The 20028-nt window shown below is 44.9% G+C and overlaps 1 protein-coding gene across 1 annotated transcript; it reads left to right on the forward strand.

Moving 5' to 3' along the window:
* The first annotated feature begins 1255 nt into the window (after positions 1-1255).
* RTCB (RNA 2',3'-cyclic phosphate and 5'-OH ligase) lies at positions 1256-18599 on the forward strand. The gene is made up of 12 exons (XM_065414396.1): positions 1256-1404; positions 2976-3054; positions 4321-4388; positions 7904-8003; positions 9773-9929; positions 10704-10860; positions 12280-12439; positions 13190-13365; positions 14116-14304; positions 14902-15012; positions 16816-16935; positions 17489-18599. The coding sequence occupies exons 1-12, from the start codon at positions 1312-1314 to the stop codon at positions 17594-17596; spliced, it is 1518 nt and encodes a 505-aa protein (XP_065270468.1). The 5' UTR covers positions 1256-1311; the 3' UTR covers positions 17597-18599.
* The last annotated feature ends 1429 nt before the right edge of the window (positions 18600-20028 follow it).

Consider the following 20028-nt stretch of genomic DNA (forward strand, 5'->3'; position numbering starts at 1 on the left):
CCTAGCCAGTAGCTGATGTATGGTTGCATTATCAGTGTCTGCTGGGTGGCAAGGCAGACTGCAGGGTGCTGGGGGGGAAAGGGTGGCCCAGGGAGGGCAGCAGCCTCCCGAGCTCTCACTCTCGATCGTGCTGCAGAGCTCGTGTGAGGGGCTGGGCGAGCTCTAGGGGGCAGTAGGGCTCAGTCCCTACACACCAGCAAGGGGTGGCCCACACAAGCAAACTGTCCCTCTCTAGGCAGGGACGTCCTTAGGCGTACGCAGCTGCGTAGGGCACCCAAAAATTTGGGGCACCACCAGGACCCTAGGCCCTCCAGGCCCTGCCCCCGCTTCACCCCTTCTTCCAAGCCTCCTCCCCACCTCTTCCCGCCCCCTGCTCCACCCACGCCCCACCTCCTCCCCTGAGCATGCCCTATCCCTGCTCCCGGAGCTTGATGCCATGAATCAGGTGTTCATGGCGCTCTGGCAGCGCTGGGAAGGAGGAGGAGGAGTTGGTAAACACAGGGATGCCAGCGCACAAGAAGAGTAGGGAAGGGGGAACTTGGCGCCGGTGGGTGCTCTGCACCCACTAAATTTTCCCTGTGGGTGCTTCAGCCTGGAGCACCCACCCACATAGTCCACACCTATGACCAGGCCAGCAGGTAAGAGCAGGTTGGCTCCCACACACCCAGCACGCGCTGCAGTCTCCTTACTAGGCAGAAGGCAGGGGCTGTATGCACAGGGGCACCAGTTGCGCCAGCGTAGGGGCACCAGTATTCACAGAGCTGAATGTGCTGGCGTAGGGACACCAGTTTAATAATACTGCGTAGGACCCCATAAATCCTCAGGATAGCCCTGACTCTGGGGATGAATCCCGGAGATCCCACCCCAGTACCCCCAGCCTCCCCCTTCCCTGCAGGGACCCAGCGGCTGCGGAACCCCATGCCACTGCGCTCTGCACGGGCCCTGTGAGGGGGCCGCGCGCACTGGCTCCCCGCGGTGGGGTTTTGTCAGGACGGTCTCCTACCACGCACCGCCCCCACACCCCCGGGGGCGGGGCGACCCTCCCGATGGCTCAGCGCCCTGCTCGGCCGCTAGGGGGCGCTGCAGAGCGCCGCAGGGCTGGCGTAATGTAACGCTCCAGACTGAACGGATGAAATGTGAGCCTCGGCGGTTCCCGTCCAACCTCTTCACCTACTGCCCTCCCATTCGCTGGATTTTCGCCTTTTGAGAGAGCCTGAGCCTCGGCGGCCCCCGTTGCATCCTGGCCGGTGGCGCCGTGTGGGAGGTGGAGCAGCGGTGTGTGTGTGACACGGAGTCTACAGGGCCGCCGCCATGAGCCGCAGCTACAACGATGAGCTGCAGTACCTGGACAAGCTGGACAAGAACAGCTGGAGGATCAAGAAGGGCTTCGTGCCCAACATGAACGTGAGCTCCGGGGAGGGGGTGTCCTGGGCTCACGCTCGGCAGTGACCGACCGTTCAGCGCGCGCGGAGCCTGAGCTGGGGGTTGGGCTGCCCCGAGACTCTCCCCCCGTCCCCCGCCCCTTCGCCCTGGGGCCGCTGGCGCCCCCGCGCCGTGAGGAGGGCGGCGGAGCCCGTGGCGGTGCGTGGCCTGTTGCTGTCCGCGAGACCCGTCCCGTGGCCGGGCCCCAGCGTGCCAGGCTCTGCGCACCCCGCGAAGCTCCTGCCCCGGGGAGCTGCGGCCTGAGCCTGGGACCAGACCCAGGGGCGGGGCCCAAGGAGACAAACGGGTCGGCGCCCCCTGGGCAGGTGCTGCGTCGGCTCAGGTCAAAGGGCGTCCGGGCGATGCCTTTGCTCAGCAGCTCTCCGGGAAGCCTCTTCCCCACCTGAAGGGCAGCCGGGGAGAAAGCACCAAGGTGCTTGTTTGGAAATGAAACAAGTGACTGCTAGGGGCTGGCGGTGGGGGCCTCTTGGAGGCAGGCACAATTCTTCCCCGGGCCCAGAGAGCTCAGGTGCAGCTGGGATTTATTTTTCTTCATCCTTACTTAATGATTCCCTTAGAGTGTGAAACTGGCAATATTAAAATAAACTTCAGGGAAAGCATCCTGGTGTGCAGGGCATAATGCTCCAAGGTATAATTGTGTCCAATTCCAGAAGTACAAGTTAGGAGCCTAAGGTACACCTAGGCACCACCTGAGCCACATATACACCACCTCTGTTCTCCCTAACATCTGTCTGACTTTAGGCCCTAATACTACAGGTACTAATGCATATCAGCAGTTTTGTGCCTCAGGTTATATTTGTACTACAACCTATGTTGGCATAATTTATGTTGCTCGGGGGTGTGAAAAAACTACCCCCGAGCAACATAAGTTACACTGACATAAGCAGTCATGTGCACAGTGCTATGTCAGCAAGAGAGCTTCTCCTGCTGTGGTAGCTTCTGCCACTTGCAGAGGTGGTTTTATTATGCCGACGGGAGAGCTCTCTCCCATTGGCATAGAGCATCTTCACCAGACACACTGCAGTGGTGCAGTTTATAGAAACCTATCTCATAGAGCTGGAAGAGACCCTGAAGGGTCATGGAGTCCAGTCCCCTGCCATCACTAGCAGGACCAAGTACTGATTTTACCCCAGATCCCTAAGTGGCCCCCTCAAGGATTGAACTCTCGACCCCTATCCCTCTCCCCTCCCCTTGTATCCGTACAGCTGCGCTGCTGCAGCACTGTACATATAAACATGGCCCAAGTGTTTGCAGGCTTGAGTGTTTGGATTGTAAACTTCTTGGAGCAAGGATTGTGTCTTTAGGAAGTGCCTAGCATGTCTTAAGCACTACCAAAAACCTAATAAAATAATATACTTCTAAATAAACAATGGCAAGAAAATGACAAAAAAAATACACTTTGTAATCTATTGAATACCATTAATCTTGGCAGTTCTCGTTCTATAGTGTAGTCCTGCTTGTGGCCGTGAGTTTTTGTAAGACCAGTAACGATTCATTATTTTGTCTCTTCCCGTTCTTGTGTTTGCCTCTAGGTGGAAGGAGTGTTTTATGTAAATGAGCCGCTAGAGAAATTAATGTTTGAGGAGTTACGAAATGCCTGCAGAGGTGGAGGTAAGCACAAGAAGATCCCATTCTCATTTGTTTTCATTAAATTTCAAATACTTGCGTCCCTTATTTCACTTCTTTCACCCTCGCCTCCTAAAAAAGCCTCCAACCCTGAATTAACGTGGCTTGCATGCATCAAAGAAAACAATGAAATTGTGTAGTGAAGGCTACTCATATGTCCAGCCATGACATTATGCACTGCCTGTGTGCCTGACTACACTGCTATCCTGAAATAGTGCTGCTGAAACATGTTGGCTTGCCAGTCCTGGTGACTGTAAAGTACTTAAGCAAGTTTAAAAAATAATTAATAAATTCTTGTGTTAATAAGAATTTTAGATAATTGAAAATTAAAGGGATTTTAAAATTTACTGCACTTTTCATAATTGTATCCTTTTAGTTATTTCCTGTATTTCACTCAGAGTGGACTATGAAAATAGACTTGTCAGTTAATTTCTAGTTCTCATGTGACAGCACGATGCAGGAAGGAAATCTTAAATATATAATACAGAGGAAGCTAAAACAACAAACATGGGGATATTTCTGTTGATCTTAGGTTTTGTAACCTCTTTATATATAAATATAAACGTAGGCCTAAATTGACTTGGCACTGTCCTCTGAAGGCTTCTACCTTCATGATATTGGTACAGCATGGACATCAAGAGTGCAAACTTCCTGACAGTGCCTCAGCATTGACCTGGAATGCGGCAGGGACCACAAAGTGGGGAGAAAAGGGAGTTCATTCTCCATACCCCAGTCAGTCCTTGGCTTATCTTTTGATATTTACCAACAAGAGTGCCAATTGTGGAGGTGGTTTGTGTTATGTCGACACCTCTGCACTGATGCCACGAGACTCATTTCACTGAGGCATGGTCTATTGAGGATTTTCAGAAATTATCCCACCTATTTTAATCTAGCACTCGTGGGAACTCTGTTGTAGACTGTGAAACAGCATTTTTACTTCCTTTATACAGGCCTAGATTATATGGCGGTAAAAATATAGACAGGTAGCCTATACCAGCGCTTTGATGCTAGCAACGGTCGGAGCTGCATTGATACTGGCGCCACAGTGGGAGAATTTCAGAAACTCTTCAGTGTAATGGAGCTTTAGCTCCCCAAAGTGCCAGGCATTTTCCACCAGATTGAAACGACTTTTGGTCACTACTGATCTGCTTAGATTTGAGTCAGCAACTTGACTGATATGGTAGCACTTTTCATGATCAACACTGTTCATCAGCAAGTCCCTTGGATAAACTTTCAGTTTTCTTCTTTCAGGTGCTGGTGGATTCTTGCCGGCCATGAAACAGATTGGGAATGTGGCTGCACTACCTGGCATTATTCATGTGAGTGACTGCTCTGAAGAATTGTCTCCCCCTACCCCCCCTTTTGGTTGATGTTTTCGAAATGGTGGTCATGTTGGGAACTAGAGTGTAGAACTTCATTTCAAGAGAGCTGTGCATTTGGAACCCACCCCTGAAATCGTGGCTTTCCTTTTGCATATGTATGGATTAAAGGTCAGCAGCTGTTTTCCTTGGCAGAGTACCAGCAGGATACAGTGACAGTGGAGATAATTGAAAAAGTAAAGATGGTACTGGGATAATTTATCCTACCTCAGTATTGTCTGTACTTAAAATATACACCCCATCAAGTGATTTATACAAGCCATGGCAAATGCGTACTTTTGGATGGTGGCCTGTGTGTGTGTCCCTTTTCTCATTACTCTAGATCAAAATAACATTTTATGAAATTCACACTCTGTTGTGGCTTCTTGTGCATTCTGCCTTTTCCCTTCGTGCCTATGGGACATGAAGCATCACGTTCTAATGCAATGTTGCAGATAGAACAAAATCAGAGAAATATAGGAACACTGAGAGGTCATCTAATCCAGCCGCGCGCGCGCGCCCCCCCCCCCCCCCCCCCCCCCCCCCCCCCCCACACACACACACACAGAGTCAGGACTTAGTAAACCTAGACCAGATGTTTGTCTAATTGCTCTTAAAACCCTCCAGTTAGGACAATTACATGTCCTCCTTTGGAAACCTAAACTATTACAGTGTTTAACTATCCTTATTGTTAGAAAGTTTTTTTTCTAAAATCTCCTAAACTGTAAATTAAGCCAGTTATTTCTAGTCTTGCCTTCATGGGATGTGGAGAACAATTTACCACTATTTGCTGTATAACAACCCTTCACATATTTGAAGACTTATTAGCAATCCCTCCCCCCAGTCGTCTTTTCTCAAAACTAAACATGCCTAGTTTTTGTTGTTGGTTTTGTTTTTTGGGGGAGGGGGGTGTATAACCCTTTCCTGAGACGTTAGGCTTTGGAAACGTTTGATCATTTTTGTTGCTCTCCTCTGAGAGACTCTTGTCTATACCTTTCCTAAAAGGTGGCACCCAAAACTGAACACAGTACTTCAGCTGAGGCCTCTCCAGGACAATTACCTTCCATGTCTTACATTCAGCATTCCAGTTAATACACCCCAGAATGCTATTAGCCTTTTTGCAGCTGCATTATGTTGGCTCATATCAATTTGGGATCCACGATAATTCCCAAATCCTTTTCTGCAGTGCTACTGGTCATTTATTCCCCATTTTATATTTCCACACTTTTTTTTTTTTTCCCCATCCTAAGTGTACTACTTTATGGAATTTCATCTTTTTGATTTCAGACCAATTCTTCAATTTGTCAAGGCTGTTGTCCTCCAAAGTGCTTGCAACCCCTCCCAGTTTGCTGTAATCTGCAAATTTTATAAGCATTCTCTCCACTCCATTATCCAAATCGTTAATGAAAATCTTGAAAAGTACTAGACCCATGACAGACCCTTGCAGTACCCCACTAGATACATCTTCCCAGTTTAACAATGAAACTTTGATAACTACCCATTGAGCACAGTCTTTCAACCAATTGTGCAACCACTTTATAGTAACTTCATCTAGACCATATTTTCCTAATTTGCTTATGAGAATTGGAGTGTGTCAAAAGCCTTACTAAAATCAAGATATATCGGGTCTACTGTCCCCCCCCCTTATCCGCTATGCCAGTAATCCTGTCAAAGAAGGAAATTAGGTTCTTTTGGCATGATTTGTTGTTTGTGTCCATGCTGGCCATGATTTATTACCCTGTTATTCTTTAGGTGCTTATAAATTGATGATTTTAATAATTTGTTCAAATATCTTCCCAGGTATTGAAGTTAGGTCAACTGATCTATAATTCCCTGGAGCCTTATTGTTCCCCTTTGTAAAGATAGATACTATGTTTGCCAATCTCCAGTCCTCTGGGACCTCACCCATCCTCCATGAGTGCTTGAAAATAATCACCAATAGTTCCGAGACTGCTTCTGCTAGTTCCTTTACTACCCTAGGGGAATTTCATCAGGCCTGACCAACTTGAATACATCTAAATTATCTAAATATCCTTGGACGTGTTCTTTCCTTGTTCTGGCTTGTGTCCCTCCCCCTTGTTGTTGATATTATGTTAACCATCCCGCCACAATTTTTTTTAGTAAAGACAGAAGCATTAAAACGCCTCAGCCTTGTTGGTGTCATCTGTTATTAGTTCTCCTTCCCCACTAAATAGCGGACCTACACTTTTCTTTGTCTTTCTTTTGCTTCTAATAAATTTAAGAAACTTCTATACATGATAGAGTGTGTCACTTTTTAGGAAGCTGAGGGTAAAGTGTTTTTGTAGGGGGGTGAATTACTTTTCATTTTTATTAATTGTCAATAAGCAACATGGTTGTTTCATTTGTAATTGTTTTACATGGTAACTTAGCAAAAGCTCTAATTTGTTTTTGCAATAAATTGCTGCCCTTGGGGCTATAAAAGTTCTTAAAGGTGACATGTAAAGGAGAAGAATTGGGGATGCAGATTGTTTTGTTTTTGTTTGTTTTTGTGGCCTGTTCAGCTTATGTCTTACCACAGAAATGTGTCAAATGTCCATTCCAGACTTTTGTCTGTGTTAGAGGGCTTCCTGGTTGTAAATGGAACTTTCTTAGGACAGGGGAAAAGGTTGAATTCTTAATAAAATGGCTTTTCTTCCCAATGTTTGTGTTTAAATAAGTGTTCAAACAGTTTTAAATAGTCTGACTAAAAATCACAACCCTTATCAATTGATCAGGGTTCATTTTCTTGAAAGCTGTGAAGTCATTACTACTTCTCTGTAGAGTCTCCCAGGACAGACACAATCTGAATTTCTAGTATTTCTAGGGTTGTTGGGGAGGGGAAAGGGCAGGCCTCTTTATTTTATAATGTCTAAAAGTATCTGCAAAAGTGCCTCTTTGTGTTGCAGGTGTCACTAACAAAAACTAGCTTAAACATCTACCTTTTACCTCTTGGGTCATTTTGTTGTTGTTTCACCCGTTGGAATGAAACACTTTCTTGGTTTGTGTGCAATTATACAATTCAATATTGGAAAATGCTGTCTGTTTCCTACTTGCCTCTTATTTCATGGCTTTTTTTCTTTCCTTTATGTCTGCAATCTGCTGGCATTTTGGGTGACTTTCTGCATGCTTAAACTTCTGTGCCTTTGAGTGTGGGCTTGTCATTATTAAATCCAGTTTAATTGAATGAGGCAGATGTGCTATACCTGAGGCAGATGAGTCCTAATGATAAATTGCTTATCAGTTTAAATACCACAAATCAATTCAAAAGTTGTTTCCTGTGTCAGTGCGGAATGTGGGAACTCTGAATCCAAGTAGATGACTGGTGTGTGTGGATCTGTAAACTGCCCCTGATACTGTTACTGGTGACTAGTCTCGTGTAAGCTTTACGTTGTGCCTGTCCATATGTGGAACAGGGTTGTATATCATTTAAAAAGTCTTTCCACTGCCCTTTTGAAATCTGATGAACTTTCTTTCAGAGATCTATTGGGCTTCCTGATGTACATTCTGGCTATGGGTTTGCCATTGGTAACATGGCAGCATTTGACATGAGTGACCCAGACGCAGTGGTGTCACCAGGTAAGAGTAACTTGAGTCTGATCTAATATACTTCGAGAACTGTCTTTGGTGATCTGAAATTCTTTCTTGAAATAGCTATTTGAGATCTCCACATTTTTACAGTACAGAAGTAAAGTGAAATGTTTTTAATAGTGATCTGAAAAGTTTTTCTCTGTTAAGATACCAGTTCATGCATCCTAAGTTCTCTGTTTTTTCTGCAGGAGTTGATTACAACCAAAGCACCTAAATAGTGCAGGGAGCCTTGCTCTCTTCACGCTGTTTTGGGTGTCTGTTCCCAACTTCTGAAGAGAGAGCCCAGAACCCCTGAACTTGGTTTTGGGCAGGTAAAAGAGGAACTAATTTTTAACTCTAGTTTTAAAATGTTTGTCCGTTTATGTTAAGGATTTAGGATCTAAATAGTTTTGCCTCATTTTTTTTAAGAACTTTTCAGTTCACCTTTATTAACCATTTGGAAATACCTCTGTGCTGGCATCTGACAGCTATTATTCTAAACTATGTGTATGGGAACACAGGAATTGCCATAATGGACCAGACCCCAGGTCCATCTAGTCCAGTATCTTGCTCTGGCACTGGTCAGCACCAGATGTTTCAGAGGAAGGCTTAAGAACCCTGTAATAGACAGATTTAGGATAATCTGCCCTCTAAATAGGTCTCATCCTGATCTCTAATAGTTAGATACTGGCTCTAAAGCAAAGTTAGTATGCTTTCCAAAAATGTTATCATTAATTACATCTCTGGATATTCTTGACATCTATATAAACAACCAATCCATTTTTGAATCTTAAGTTCTTGGCCTCAACAGTTCCTGTGGTAACAAGTTCCAAAGTTATTTTCTTACACAATGTGTGAATTTCCTTTTATCGGTTTTGAATTTCCCAACTTCTAATTCCATTAAGTGTCCCCTTGCTCTTGTGCTATGAGATAAGGAGAAGAGAAGTTCCCAATCTGTCTTTTTTAGGCCAGTCATTATTTCATGTCCCCTTATTTGTCTCCTTTCTAGGTAAATAATCCCATCACTCTTGTGAGTTTCTCCACGTTCTTGAAAATTCTCATCACTCTTCTCTAATCCCCCTGTAATACTGAAATAAAGTATCACTTAACATAAACACTTTGGGGTCACATTTTACTGCCAAAACTTGACAGCAGGGAGAGCTTGCTGTTTGCCTTCCAGAGAACACTTTTTGCACTAATTTAAAAGCCTGCTACCTTAAATACAAAGATTTTGTTTTCAAATAACTGAAATTAGAAATGGAAAAGGCTGTGTTTGGTACGGTAAAAAATCAGTGTATTTTAATTGTAATGTGCTTGTTGGGTAGTTTGGATAGGTATTTCTATATTAATCACAGGAGCAACTTTGCAAGTTAAGGATTTTGTGGGAGACTGTTTTTTTGTATCCATGATCTAGGACAGTATCCAGAGCAGGGGAGTATCCCTGTAGCACTGAGTGAAGGTGTTGTGGATATGGAATACTTTTCATTACAGTAGTGCCAGATTTTACCTATTTGGGGGATTGCATTGTCAACTTGCCAGGGGCCTACAGACTGCATGGAAATTCACTAAATGGAGCAGAGTGCAGCTGTCCTCTCATTTAATATGGTGGTAGGACTGATGAAGACTTGAGGCCCTAGTATGCAAAACTTTCTCTGTCAGGAAGCACATCAGTGTTAAAGATGAACGTGGCCAGATGCTGCGGTGTAGCATTCTATGGCCCACAACTGAGCAGCCCCATCTATTAACTTTGTGTGTGTTTTGTTTTTTTATACCTTCAGGTGGTGTCGGGTTTGACATCAACTGTGGTGTCCGATTGCTGCGTACGAATCTAGATGAAAGTGACGTCCAGCCCGTGAAGGAACAGCTCGCCCAAGCCATGTTTGACCATATTCCAGTTGGCGTGGGCTCCAAGGGTGTCATCCCCATGAATGCCAAGTAAGTAAATGACTTTTTGTGCACTTCTGAGGGATGGGCAGTGTCTGGCCTTTGTTTTGAGAAGGGATTTGCAGGTGGGAGGCTGGAAGGAGGTGGAAAGAAACTTCCTGGCCCATTCCTTTCCCCTACACATACAGCTAGAAATAATAGTACAAAGCCATCTAGGAGTCAGAGGATTAATTAAGGGTGGTTTAAAGGTTATCAGCTCTCATAATGGAGGGTTTCTTTAATTGTGTAGATCAGGGTTCAGCAACCTATGGCACGTGTACCAAAGGCAGCACGCGAGCTGATTTTCAGTGGCACTCTGCTGCCGGCCTGGGGTTCCATCCGCCGGCCCCGCTCAGTCTGGCCTGCCTGCCTGGATGGCCGGCCACCGGGCCCCACTCAGCCCGCTGCCAGGCTGGGGTTCCATCCGCCGGCCCCTGTAAATGTAAAATGTATTACTGGCACGCGAAACCTTAAATTACAGTGAATAAATGAAGACTTGGCACACCACTTCTGGAAGGTTGCCGACCCCGGTATAGATAGTGATGCTAAAATGTCAGCCGTTACCCTGATACGGGGGGAGGAGGGGGAAGCAATGAAGTTGCAAGTGGCTTTATTCACTAATTTTATCTTTGTGGAACTGGCTTTTTGATTGGCAGCAAAGGGTTGAGTGAACTCATTGGCTTTTCACCGCTTCAGACATGGGTGTGAACCCTTGGATGACATGTGAGGTTAACTTTGTGCTAGTACTTATTTAAGAGTTTGAGGAAAGTGTCTTGATGATTGCAGGGACTTGGAGGAGGCCCTGGAGATGGGTGTGGACTGGTCTCTCCGGGAAGGCTATGCCTGGGCAGAGGACAAGGAGCACTGTGAGGAGTATGGAAGGATGCTGCAGGCTGATCCCAATAAGGTCTCCTCAAGAGCTAAGAAAAGAGGTTTGCCTCAGGTAATGTTACCTGTAAGGTGGTTGTAAACACTTTGAGGTTTAAAACAACAACAAGAAAAAATTAGCTTCATTTATTTCTGTAACTCATGCCCTGTGTTCATATAGGCTTTGACTAGCCTTGATTTGGGAGGGGTTATGATTTTGAATCTGTTTTCTGACAGAGCTAGAATAGGGGGAAACAAATAACAGTAAGAACTGTAATTTAATTCTTACCTATGTATAAAATTGCCCTTCCATCTGTCGTTAAACAGCTGGCCCTAACTGTTTGAATTCATCACTACTAGCACTTGTCAACCTTTTAGGAATGGTAGCTTTTCTAGATTTCTTTTTTGTTGTTGTTGTTGTTGTTGTTCTGGTTACATTGACTTAAATTGTCTGAGCCAACAATGTATTTAAAAAAAAAAAAAAATCCTTGAAGAACATGTCCTGTGACTTGGTTGTAAAATTCTGGACTGCCATGCAAGGGGACTGGATTTAACTTCCATTGCCTGGGTTGGTATGCTGGCTAGAGTAGAGATCATACCATTGCTATAATTTAAAGGCTTCTTCCTCCAACTCTCTTGGGCATTATTAATGAGAATATATTGCAATTCCACAGCATTTTAACCTTTAAAGAATTTTGCAAACATTTAACCTTCATATCTCTCCTGTGGAGCAGGTAATTATCTGTTTCACACAGTTAAGTGAATTTCCCAAATGTACAGAGTTGGTGTCAAAACCAGGATTAGAAGTTGGGAGAGTCTGGCTCCCAGTCCTATGCTCAGACCACATCTCCATCATTGATGACCGACTTCTCCAGGAATGTGGCTTTAAAAAAAATCCACCTGTTTGTTGTATTTATGAACTTTTTGGTCATGTCTACACTAGCACTTATGTCAGCAAAACTTATGTTGCTCAGGGGTGTGAAAAAAACACACACCCCATACTGGCATAAGTGGTTGTGTGCACAGCACTATATTGTGTTAGAGGTTTTGCCACCGATATAGCTACCGCCAGTTGTTGGGGGGTGGTTTAATTATGTCAATGGGAGAACTCTCTCCCGTTTGCATAGAGCAGTTACACGAGAGATCTTACAGTGGCACAGCTGCATTGGTACAGCTGTGCCGCTGTAAACTCTCTAGTGTAGACATTGCCGCAGCCCTATTACTAAGGCTATGTAAAGACTGCTTCTCTTTACTATCTGTGTTTTAGAATCTGTTCCTTCCTTTTCAGTATGCCTCAGTGTGTTTGCTGAAGGTGGCAGCACTACTGCCACTTTCTAACCACATTCTATTACAATTCACCATATTGCACATAAATCCATGACTCTTCATTCTTAATCCCCTCCAAAGGAGACAGCCATTCCTCTGTTCCCAAAGGCTCACCTTTTGTCCAGTGTCTAATCAGTAGATGGCTAAGATATGTTGTTGTAATTGACAGCTGGGGACCCTGGGAGCAGGAAACCATTACGCTGAGATCCAGGTGGTGGATGACATTTATAACGAGTATGCTGCCAGGAAGATGGGCATTGATCACAAGGGACAGGTGTGTGTAATGATCCACAGCGGCAGCAGAGGTCTGGGCCATCAAGTAGCTACAGGTATATTCTGTGATAAGACTACTTTTGTAAGAGCTGAAGTAAGATAAAATCCTTCAGAATAGTCTGCTGCTCACAATAAACCCTATTAACCAGTCAAATTTATTAGAATATATTCAGTACTTATATTGTGCTTTAAAAACAGTGAGTTAATCCTTAACCAGCCCTTATGAGGTAGGTAATTATCTCCATTTGAGATTGTGGGGGAATGGGACAGAGATCTAGATTGTGAGCTCTCTAGGGCAGAAGCTGTCTTTATTTGTATTTGCTTAGTACAATGAGACTCTAATCCTTGGTTGGAATCCCTAGGCACTATTGCAATAGAAATAAGAGGAAAAGGAGAGAGGTGGTAACTTTCCAGAGATCACAGAAAAAATCAGTGTTAGAGCTGTGGTTAGAACATCAGAGTTCCTGCACTGAGTGCTGTGCTCAGACCTCTAAACCATACTCCTAGGACTTTAACTGTACCTATTAGGTAGTTAAAACTTAAAACACATGCTCTAAGGAGCATGTCTTTTCTCCCAGGCACCTAGTTCCATCACTTTCACTCTGAAGGTGGTACTGTGGAACCCTGTGTAGCAACAACTGAAGTCCTCATTCCACACATTCACTTCTAATTTTAAGAGGAAGTTGAAGGTTCAACCACCTTCTGGTACCTCTGAGAGGGGAGCTGGGTTTTGTGCCTGTGAATTCAGATCTAAAGCCTTTCAAAGTAGAGGTGACAGGATGGTTGTATTGTTTGTTTTTCCCCAGATGCTTTAGTGGCTATGGAGAAAGCCATGAAACGGGACAAGATCATAGTTAATGATCGCCAGTTGGCATGCGCCAGAATTGCCTCCCCAGAGGGACAGGACTACCTAAAGGGAATGGCAGCGGCTGGGAACTATGCATGGGTCAACCGCTCTTCCATGACTTTCCTAACCAGACAGGTAGGAGCAGAGATGCTGTTCTGCTGCAAGTATTCAGGTTCTTTTAAAGGTCCCTGGAACAAGGTAAAACATTTTGAGCCATGACGATGAGCAGCTGGGTGAAGCTTGTACTTTTCTGCTGCCTGTGCTATATTAACTTGTTGGTTTAAGAGAAGACTTCAGTCTCAAGAGCAGTCAGTCCAATACCTTTTACCAGCAGAAAAGTCTCACTGGGTTACATCTAAAAGATGTAGAATAACATGTCTTAACATTTCTTCTTCTGCCAGTTTGAGAGGGTAAAATTTTCAGAAGTGCCAACGCTCCATTTTCAAAAGCTAAGTTCTGAGGTCTTTATTGTTACCATCAAACTGGCAGAAGAGGAAATATTAAGGCATGTTGTTTCACAGCTTTTTTGATTGATCTCTGGTGTTCTAAGTCTTCCTGATTGATTTCTAATACTTTCAGAAGGATCCAAGCTGCCAGTGAACAGATAATCGGTCCAATTTGGTTGTAGAGTAAACTTTTCACAACTCAATTGACTTCAATGAAGTTGTATTCACTTATGTGAGGGTTACATTTGGCCCAGTGTTTCTAGAACCAGGGAGGCTGAACTGAAAGTGTTGCCTTACCTGTCACTTCATTTAGTTGCAGTTTTCTGTTTTCTGACACACAGTTTCCTGTGACAGGCCATTTTCAAATGAGTCTGCTGCTTTTAACCCCTAAAGCTGTGAGAGATTGCTCCTGTGTTTACATCCAAACTTTCTCCCTTAGGCCTTCGCTAAAGTCTTCAACACAACCCCTGATGACCTAGATCTTCATGTTATCTATGATGTGTCTCATAACATTGCCAAAGTGGAGCAGCATGTGGTGGATGGAAAAGAGCGGACCCTGCTGGTGCACAGAAAGGGATCGACCAGGGCTTTCCCTCCTCATCATCCTCTCATTGCTGTTGATTACCAAGTACGGTTAACTTTAGAGGGAGGTGGAGGCAGGGGAGGGGGTTTCAGATGAATAGGAAGGGTTTCTTTATTACTAACAGCGGAAGATTTTAAATGTTTCAGTTCAAAAAGGGTAGCAAATGAATTATATTGGAACACTTGTCAGTGTCAGCCATTATCCTCAGGCTTGTATTGAAACGTTTGGACCCTTCCTGATTCATCTTTCTTCCCCAACCTACAATTGCCTGCATGATCTTCCCACATCCTAACCCCCAATTTCATGAACATTCATGGCCTGCCATAAAATTTCCATACCCAGATGTGGCCCTCAGGCCAAAAAGTTTACCCACCCCTGCCTTAGGGCAAACTGTGTCTGTTTGCCTGGCCTCCTCATGATAATGAGCATTTTTATACACTGCCTGCGTTTTCCAGTCCATCTAGTGACTCAGGAGTCCTGGGTACACAGCCAGAGGCTTGCCAGCACTCCTTTAAGGATATGTGATCCTGAATTCATTTGATGGCACCCTGGTCCCCTTATATCGTTTATTGAACAAAACTGTCTTAAATCTTGAGTGATTTTGATCTTAAATTGGGAATATTATTTTGTTTGCACCCCTAGCTGACTGGACAGCCAGTACTGATTGGTGGGACAATGGGAACCTGTAGCTATGTTCTTACTGGTACTGAACAAGGCATGACCGAGACCTTTGGAACCACATGCCATGGAGCTGTAAGTACAAAAAACAGTTAAAGAAGGGATTGTGATGGGATATCCAAAAAACAGCTGCTCAAGGAGCAGCCAGTGTGCTGTTACACTTGTGGGTAGGGGAGATAAGATTCCCAGATCTCTAGCCTATGGAGTGCTGCAGATGGTGTGCCTTGTGCACTATTGTTGCCTCTTTCTCTGGCTAACACTAAGCTTCCTTGCCTACAAAAAGGGTTGGTGTGGTGGACAGAGCCCCACCACCAAACACTGACAGCCCAGAACTAAGAACTGGAATGGAAGCCTTGAGGATGCCCATGCAAAGCACTTCCCTTGGTGGAAGGAGGTGGTGTGAGGGCTTCTTTAACAGTGGAAAGAAATGGTTGCAGCTTCCTCACCCAGTTAAAGCCCAGATTGTGGCTACTGATTACCTAGCAGTTTCGGTGAAAAGAGAGACCCAGTGGTGAGCTGGAACCGGTTCGCTCCGGTTCATGAGAACCGGTTGTTAAATTTAGAAGCCAGTGTAGAACCGGTTGCTAAAGGGGTGGCCCGGCTTCCCCCAGGGGCAGTTTAAAGGGCCTGGGGCTCCCAGCAGGGGCTGGAGCCCCAGGCCCTTTAAATTGCCACCAGAGCCCCACTGCTGGAGCCCTGGGGTAGGGCTGCGGGGCTCTGGGGGCTATTTAAAAATTCCGGGGCTCCTGCTGCTTTGACTGCCCCGGCCCTTTAAATAGCCACCGGAGCCCCGCTACTACTCCAGGGCTCTGGCGGCTATTTAAAGGGCCGGGGTGGTAGAAGCAGGGGAGCTGCAGGCCCTTTAAATAGCCCCCAGAGCCCAGGGGTAGCGGGGGGGGGGGCTCCAGGGGCTATTTAAAGGGCCCGGGCTCCAGCTGCCTCTGCCGCCCCAGTCCTTTAAATAGCTGCCAGACCCCACTGCTTCCCCAGGGCTCCGGCAAGTATTTAAAGGGCCGGGGCAGTAGAAGCTGGGGAGCCACAGCCCTTTAAATAGCCCCCGGAGCTGCTGCTGCTACCCCGGTGGGGGGAGGGGGGAGGAGAAACTTTTGGGTTCTGAGGGGGGTAGTCGGGGGCAGGACGTGGGTTGGGGCCGGGGGGGAGAGACAGGCACGTGGGGCTTGTACTGTACTCACCCCGCGGTTCCCTACCGGGTCTTCGGTGGCACTTCGGCGGTCGGTCCTTCACTCGCTCCGGGTGAAGGACCTGCCGCCGAAAACCCGGAGCGAGTAAAGACTCCCCCCGCCGCAGAAGTGCTGCCGGGGACCCGGTAGGGAACTGGTTCTTATGATTTTGGGAGCTCATCACTGGAGAGACCTACAGGAATACTAGATACGTGCATGCTGTGGATTGTTGTACATGTAGTGATCCCTAACAACGCTTCAGGACGTGCTATTAATTATGCAGGAACCCCAGCACACCTATGCATTTTACTGCTGCCTCCTGTTTCTCAGCTCTCCTGAGGCATGTAATCTTTGCATCAAACTGAATATTTTGCTACTTGGGTTTTGTGTACAACACGCACCTCCTTCTAAATATTAATGTATGCTGGCTTGTTAAAAATCGCTTGCGCTGTATAGCACCAGAAATCCCCAAAAGTAAACCCCAAGTAAGACATTCTGAGTGTTCTGTCCCATCAAGTCTCTGGTTAGTTTAAATATAAAATTTGTGCATGATTACTTCTGCAAATGCTGTCTTGCCTGGAATGAAACAGCTAGGTGTGTGATTTTTATTTCCACTGTCTGTCGGTCTTAGTAATGCAACTCTTACTCCTCGTGGTGACTACAAAACAAAGTGAAATAATCTAAATCTATTGTTTAGGGTCGTGCATTGTCCCGAGCAAAATCTCGACGAAACTTGGACTTCCAGGATGTGTTGGACAAGCTGGCTGACATGGGGATCGCAATCCGTGTTGCTTCCCCCAAGCTGGTCATGGAAGAAGTAAGTTTTAAATTTCTGACTGGATGTGTACTCTGATAGACAGCAAATTGTCCACTAGGGCAACTAGAGGAGCTGCGCTTGCATTCCTGATGGAAGCTGTCAAATTCTCCAAGTGTTACATGAAGAGCCTGCATTCGAAACAAGCCCAATCTAGTCCTTTGCCCAAATCATGGAGTTTTCCCTGATGCCATTGAGGTTTCCCCTGATGATTCCAGACACTAATAGGACTGTGAACCTTTATAGGCTGCCTCTTTCTGGAAGGAAGTTGGAGTGGCTTGTTCCATGGCGCAGGCACCTGGTGTCCTCTCTCCTGCTGCTGAGTCCAGTATGGTGGCTAGTTCAGTTCCTGAATATCTTCAAAATAGCTTGATTCCTCCTCCTCCTCCCCCCTCCCCCAATAAGACAGACACTTGCTATGTTCTTCAAGTGGTTCACTAATCTTTTAGCTGTGTAAAAATAACTAGTTCCTCAATGAGTACGTTACTCTGTTTTAAGAGAGTAGAAAGGTAAAGCAAGAGGCATGTGTCTAATTTTGTGTCTTTTTTTTTTTTAGGCACCAGAATCCTATAAAAATGTGACAGATGTGGTTAACACCTGCCATGCTGCTGGCATCAGCAAGAAAGCTATTAAATTGAGACCTATCGCTGTTATTAAAGGCTAGGAACTGACTGAGGCCATCAGAAATCACTGGCACAGCAATGCCTTCCACAGAACAGACTAAAATTGTCGTCGTCATCATCATCATCATCTTTCATACCTCTTGACTGCAGAGTGCTCAGATAGTACACTCCCTATTCTGGAAATACGACTGGGCGAGGAGTCTCAAAAGTAACTTTTTTTGTGTTACGGTGCTCTTTAGTATGCAGAAGGGGTAAACAAACCGATGCTGTTGCCTTATGTTTAATGATCCCACAAAAATGCATTGAATTCCATTAGTAGAACTGCAGACCTGGCTCAACCAGACTGTCACTAATAAGCCTGGAGATGGCAGTACACCCTTCATCAGCCAATTTAATATATAACCCTTGCCCAATTCACTGTGCACCCAAGTGGCTGGAGCTCCTGACGCCAACTGAAGTCCTCTGGCAGGTCACATACAGAACTCCTGGCAGTGGGAAGATGCTCTGTTTGCAAACACTAGTCTATATTGTGTAGACATATGGTAGTGGTAGTTATGTAACAAATGATGAGGTAGGGAGTGGTCTTAACCCTAACAAAAAGCATGAGAGACTAGCCAGGGTTCAGACACAGCCCCCATAATTAAAACATGACCCTGGGGTGTACTGACTTCTTTGATATTCACAGTTGTTCCACAAGGGCTGATGGGAATTCTAGTGCCATTGGGTATGTTATTGAAAAGGTCAAATGTTACTTTGCACATGGTGTGACTTAACAACTGACAGATGTGCTTAGCATAAGACTTGAAAGGTCTGCAACTGTAATTGGATCTGCTGGCGCAGCTCTCTCCAATGGGTTTCTGTGTGGATGACTTAGTGGATTGAGATGCAGGATCATGACTGAAGATAAGTATGATTTGAGACTGAAAGATTAGCCCTTTATTTTTGTTTTACATTTAGTAATTGAGACTTGGGAGGCAAGTCACCAAAACTGGTGAATTTCTGGGAACTTGGAACTTCTAAATAAAATGGGAAAACACAAAATCATTGCAGTGTGTGTGGTGTCCTCATTGTGTTGCTGAAACAGCTGATTATTAAAAAGAAAAAAGTGCTTATACTGTGGTCTAGAAGTTACCAAGATTTCAGATTATAGCCAAGCTGGTGTGTCTGCATGTGGGCTATGAATTGTACAAATGTTTGCATTTAGTAGCACTGTTTGTTTGTTCCAAGAAATGCTAATATAGCAAATAAGTGCTTAACTTTAATGGAATTGTTTAACATTACATTTTTCTCAGAACCAGTTCTCCCCCCCTCGCTTTTGTCCTGGGTGAAACTTGCTTGTAAATGCAGACACTAGGTGGCACTCGTATTAAAATAAAACCCTGAAGCTTGTGCAGAAGTGCAACCCTGGCAAAAATGCCCATAATAGGGGTTCAGAAACTAATTACTGGTAGAGGCTCCAACCTGGGCTTGTTTGATTACGTACTCATGAAAACGTTAATTCAAAGCAAGTGCCTCGCATGAAGCCTGTTGATGTTGGAATATGGAATGGAATGTGATTCGAATTAATAACCTAACATTGTCTTATTAGAATTTTAAGAATTAGAACTTTATTTTTATAGGTACAGAATCAGTTTATGCTAGGAGACACTGGTATGACTCTTGTCAGGCCTTACTCTGATGTCACTTCCTCCATTGTCTCCAGTGGAATCACTCCCAGTTCTCACCTGCCTAAGATCAGAATCAAGCTCACTGAATTTCAGTGCATGTTTTGCAGGCAGAATTAGACCCACAGTGTCAGCATCCACAACTTAAGTTGTGCTGCTCCCCATCCCCTGTTGTGGTGTGAGCTCCATGCAGCATACTTTGCACATGGCTGATGTAAATGTAATTCTTTTTCATTGAAAATATTTTTGCATGTTTCATTATTTGTAAAACCATCATGGTTTGAATATTTTTTTTCTTTCCTAACTTCCACTTTCCTGTGTTGCAAATGAAATTTAAATTAATGGTAGCTTTTGTTTAACCATCACCATACGTTAAAACAGGCAGAACTTTTATATACAAAATATATGTCCTGGTTTTTGTGTGACTATACTTGACCTTTTCCTTAGCTAATTTTTGTGCATGAGGCTTAATGGAGCCTAGATCTGACAATTTTGTTAGCCGCAGGTGCTGCCATACTAGTACCAATGTGTTGGGAATTTTTGGTAAGCTGTACAGAACTGTCTTTGTTAGTTTCTTGGCCAGGGAGGAGTAGTGTAAAAGAACTCAAATTTCTCCAGATGCTACTATGGGCTATAACGTTTTAAAGTAGGACAAATTTAGGGTTTAAAACTTTTGAGACTGCCCTGGTCTGCACTGTGAACTAATATGGTATAATTACATCCCTTGCAATGTGGAAAATCCATACTCCTGAATGATGCATTTATGCCAACCAAACTCCCAGTGTAGACAGTGCTATGTTGACAGGAGA

The sequence above is a fragment of the Emys orbicularis genome, chromosome 1 (assembly GCF_028017835.1).
Source record: "Emys orbicularis isolate rEmyOrb1 chromosome 1, rEmyOrb1.hap1, whole genome shotgun sequence".
Lineage (NCBI taxonomy): Eukaryota > Metazoa > Chordata > Testudines > Emydidae > Emys > Emys orbicularis.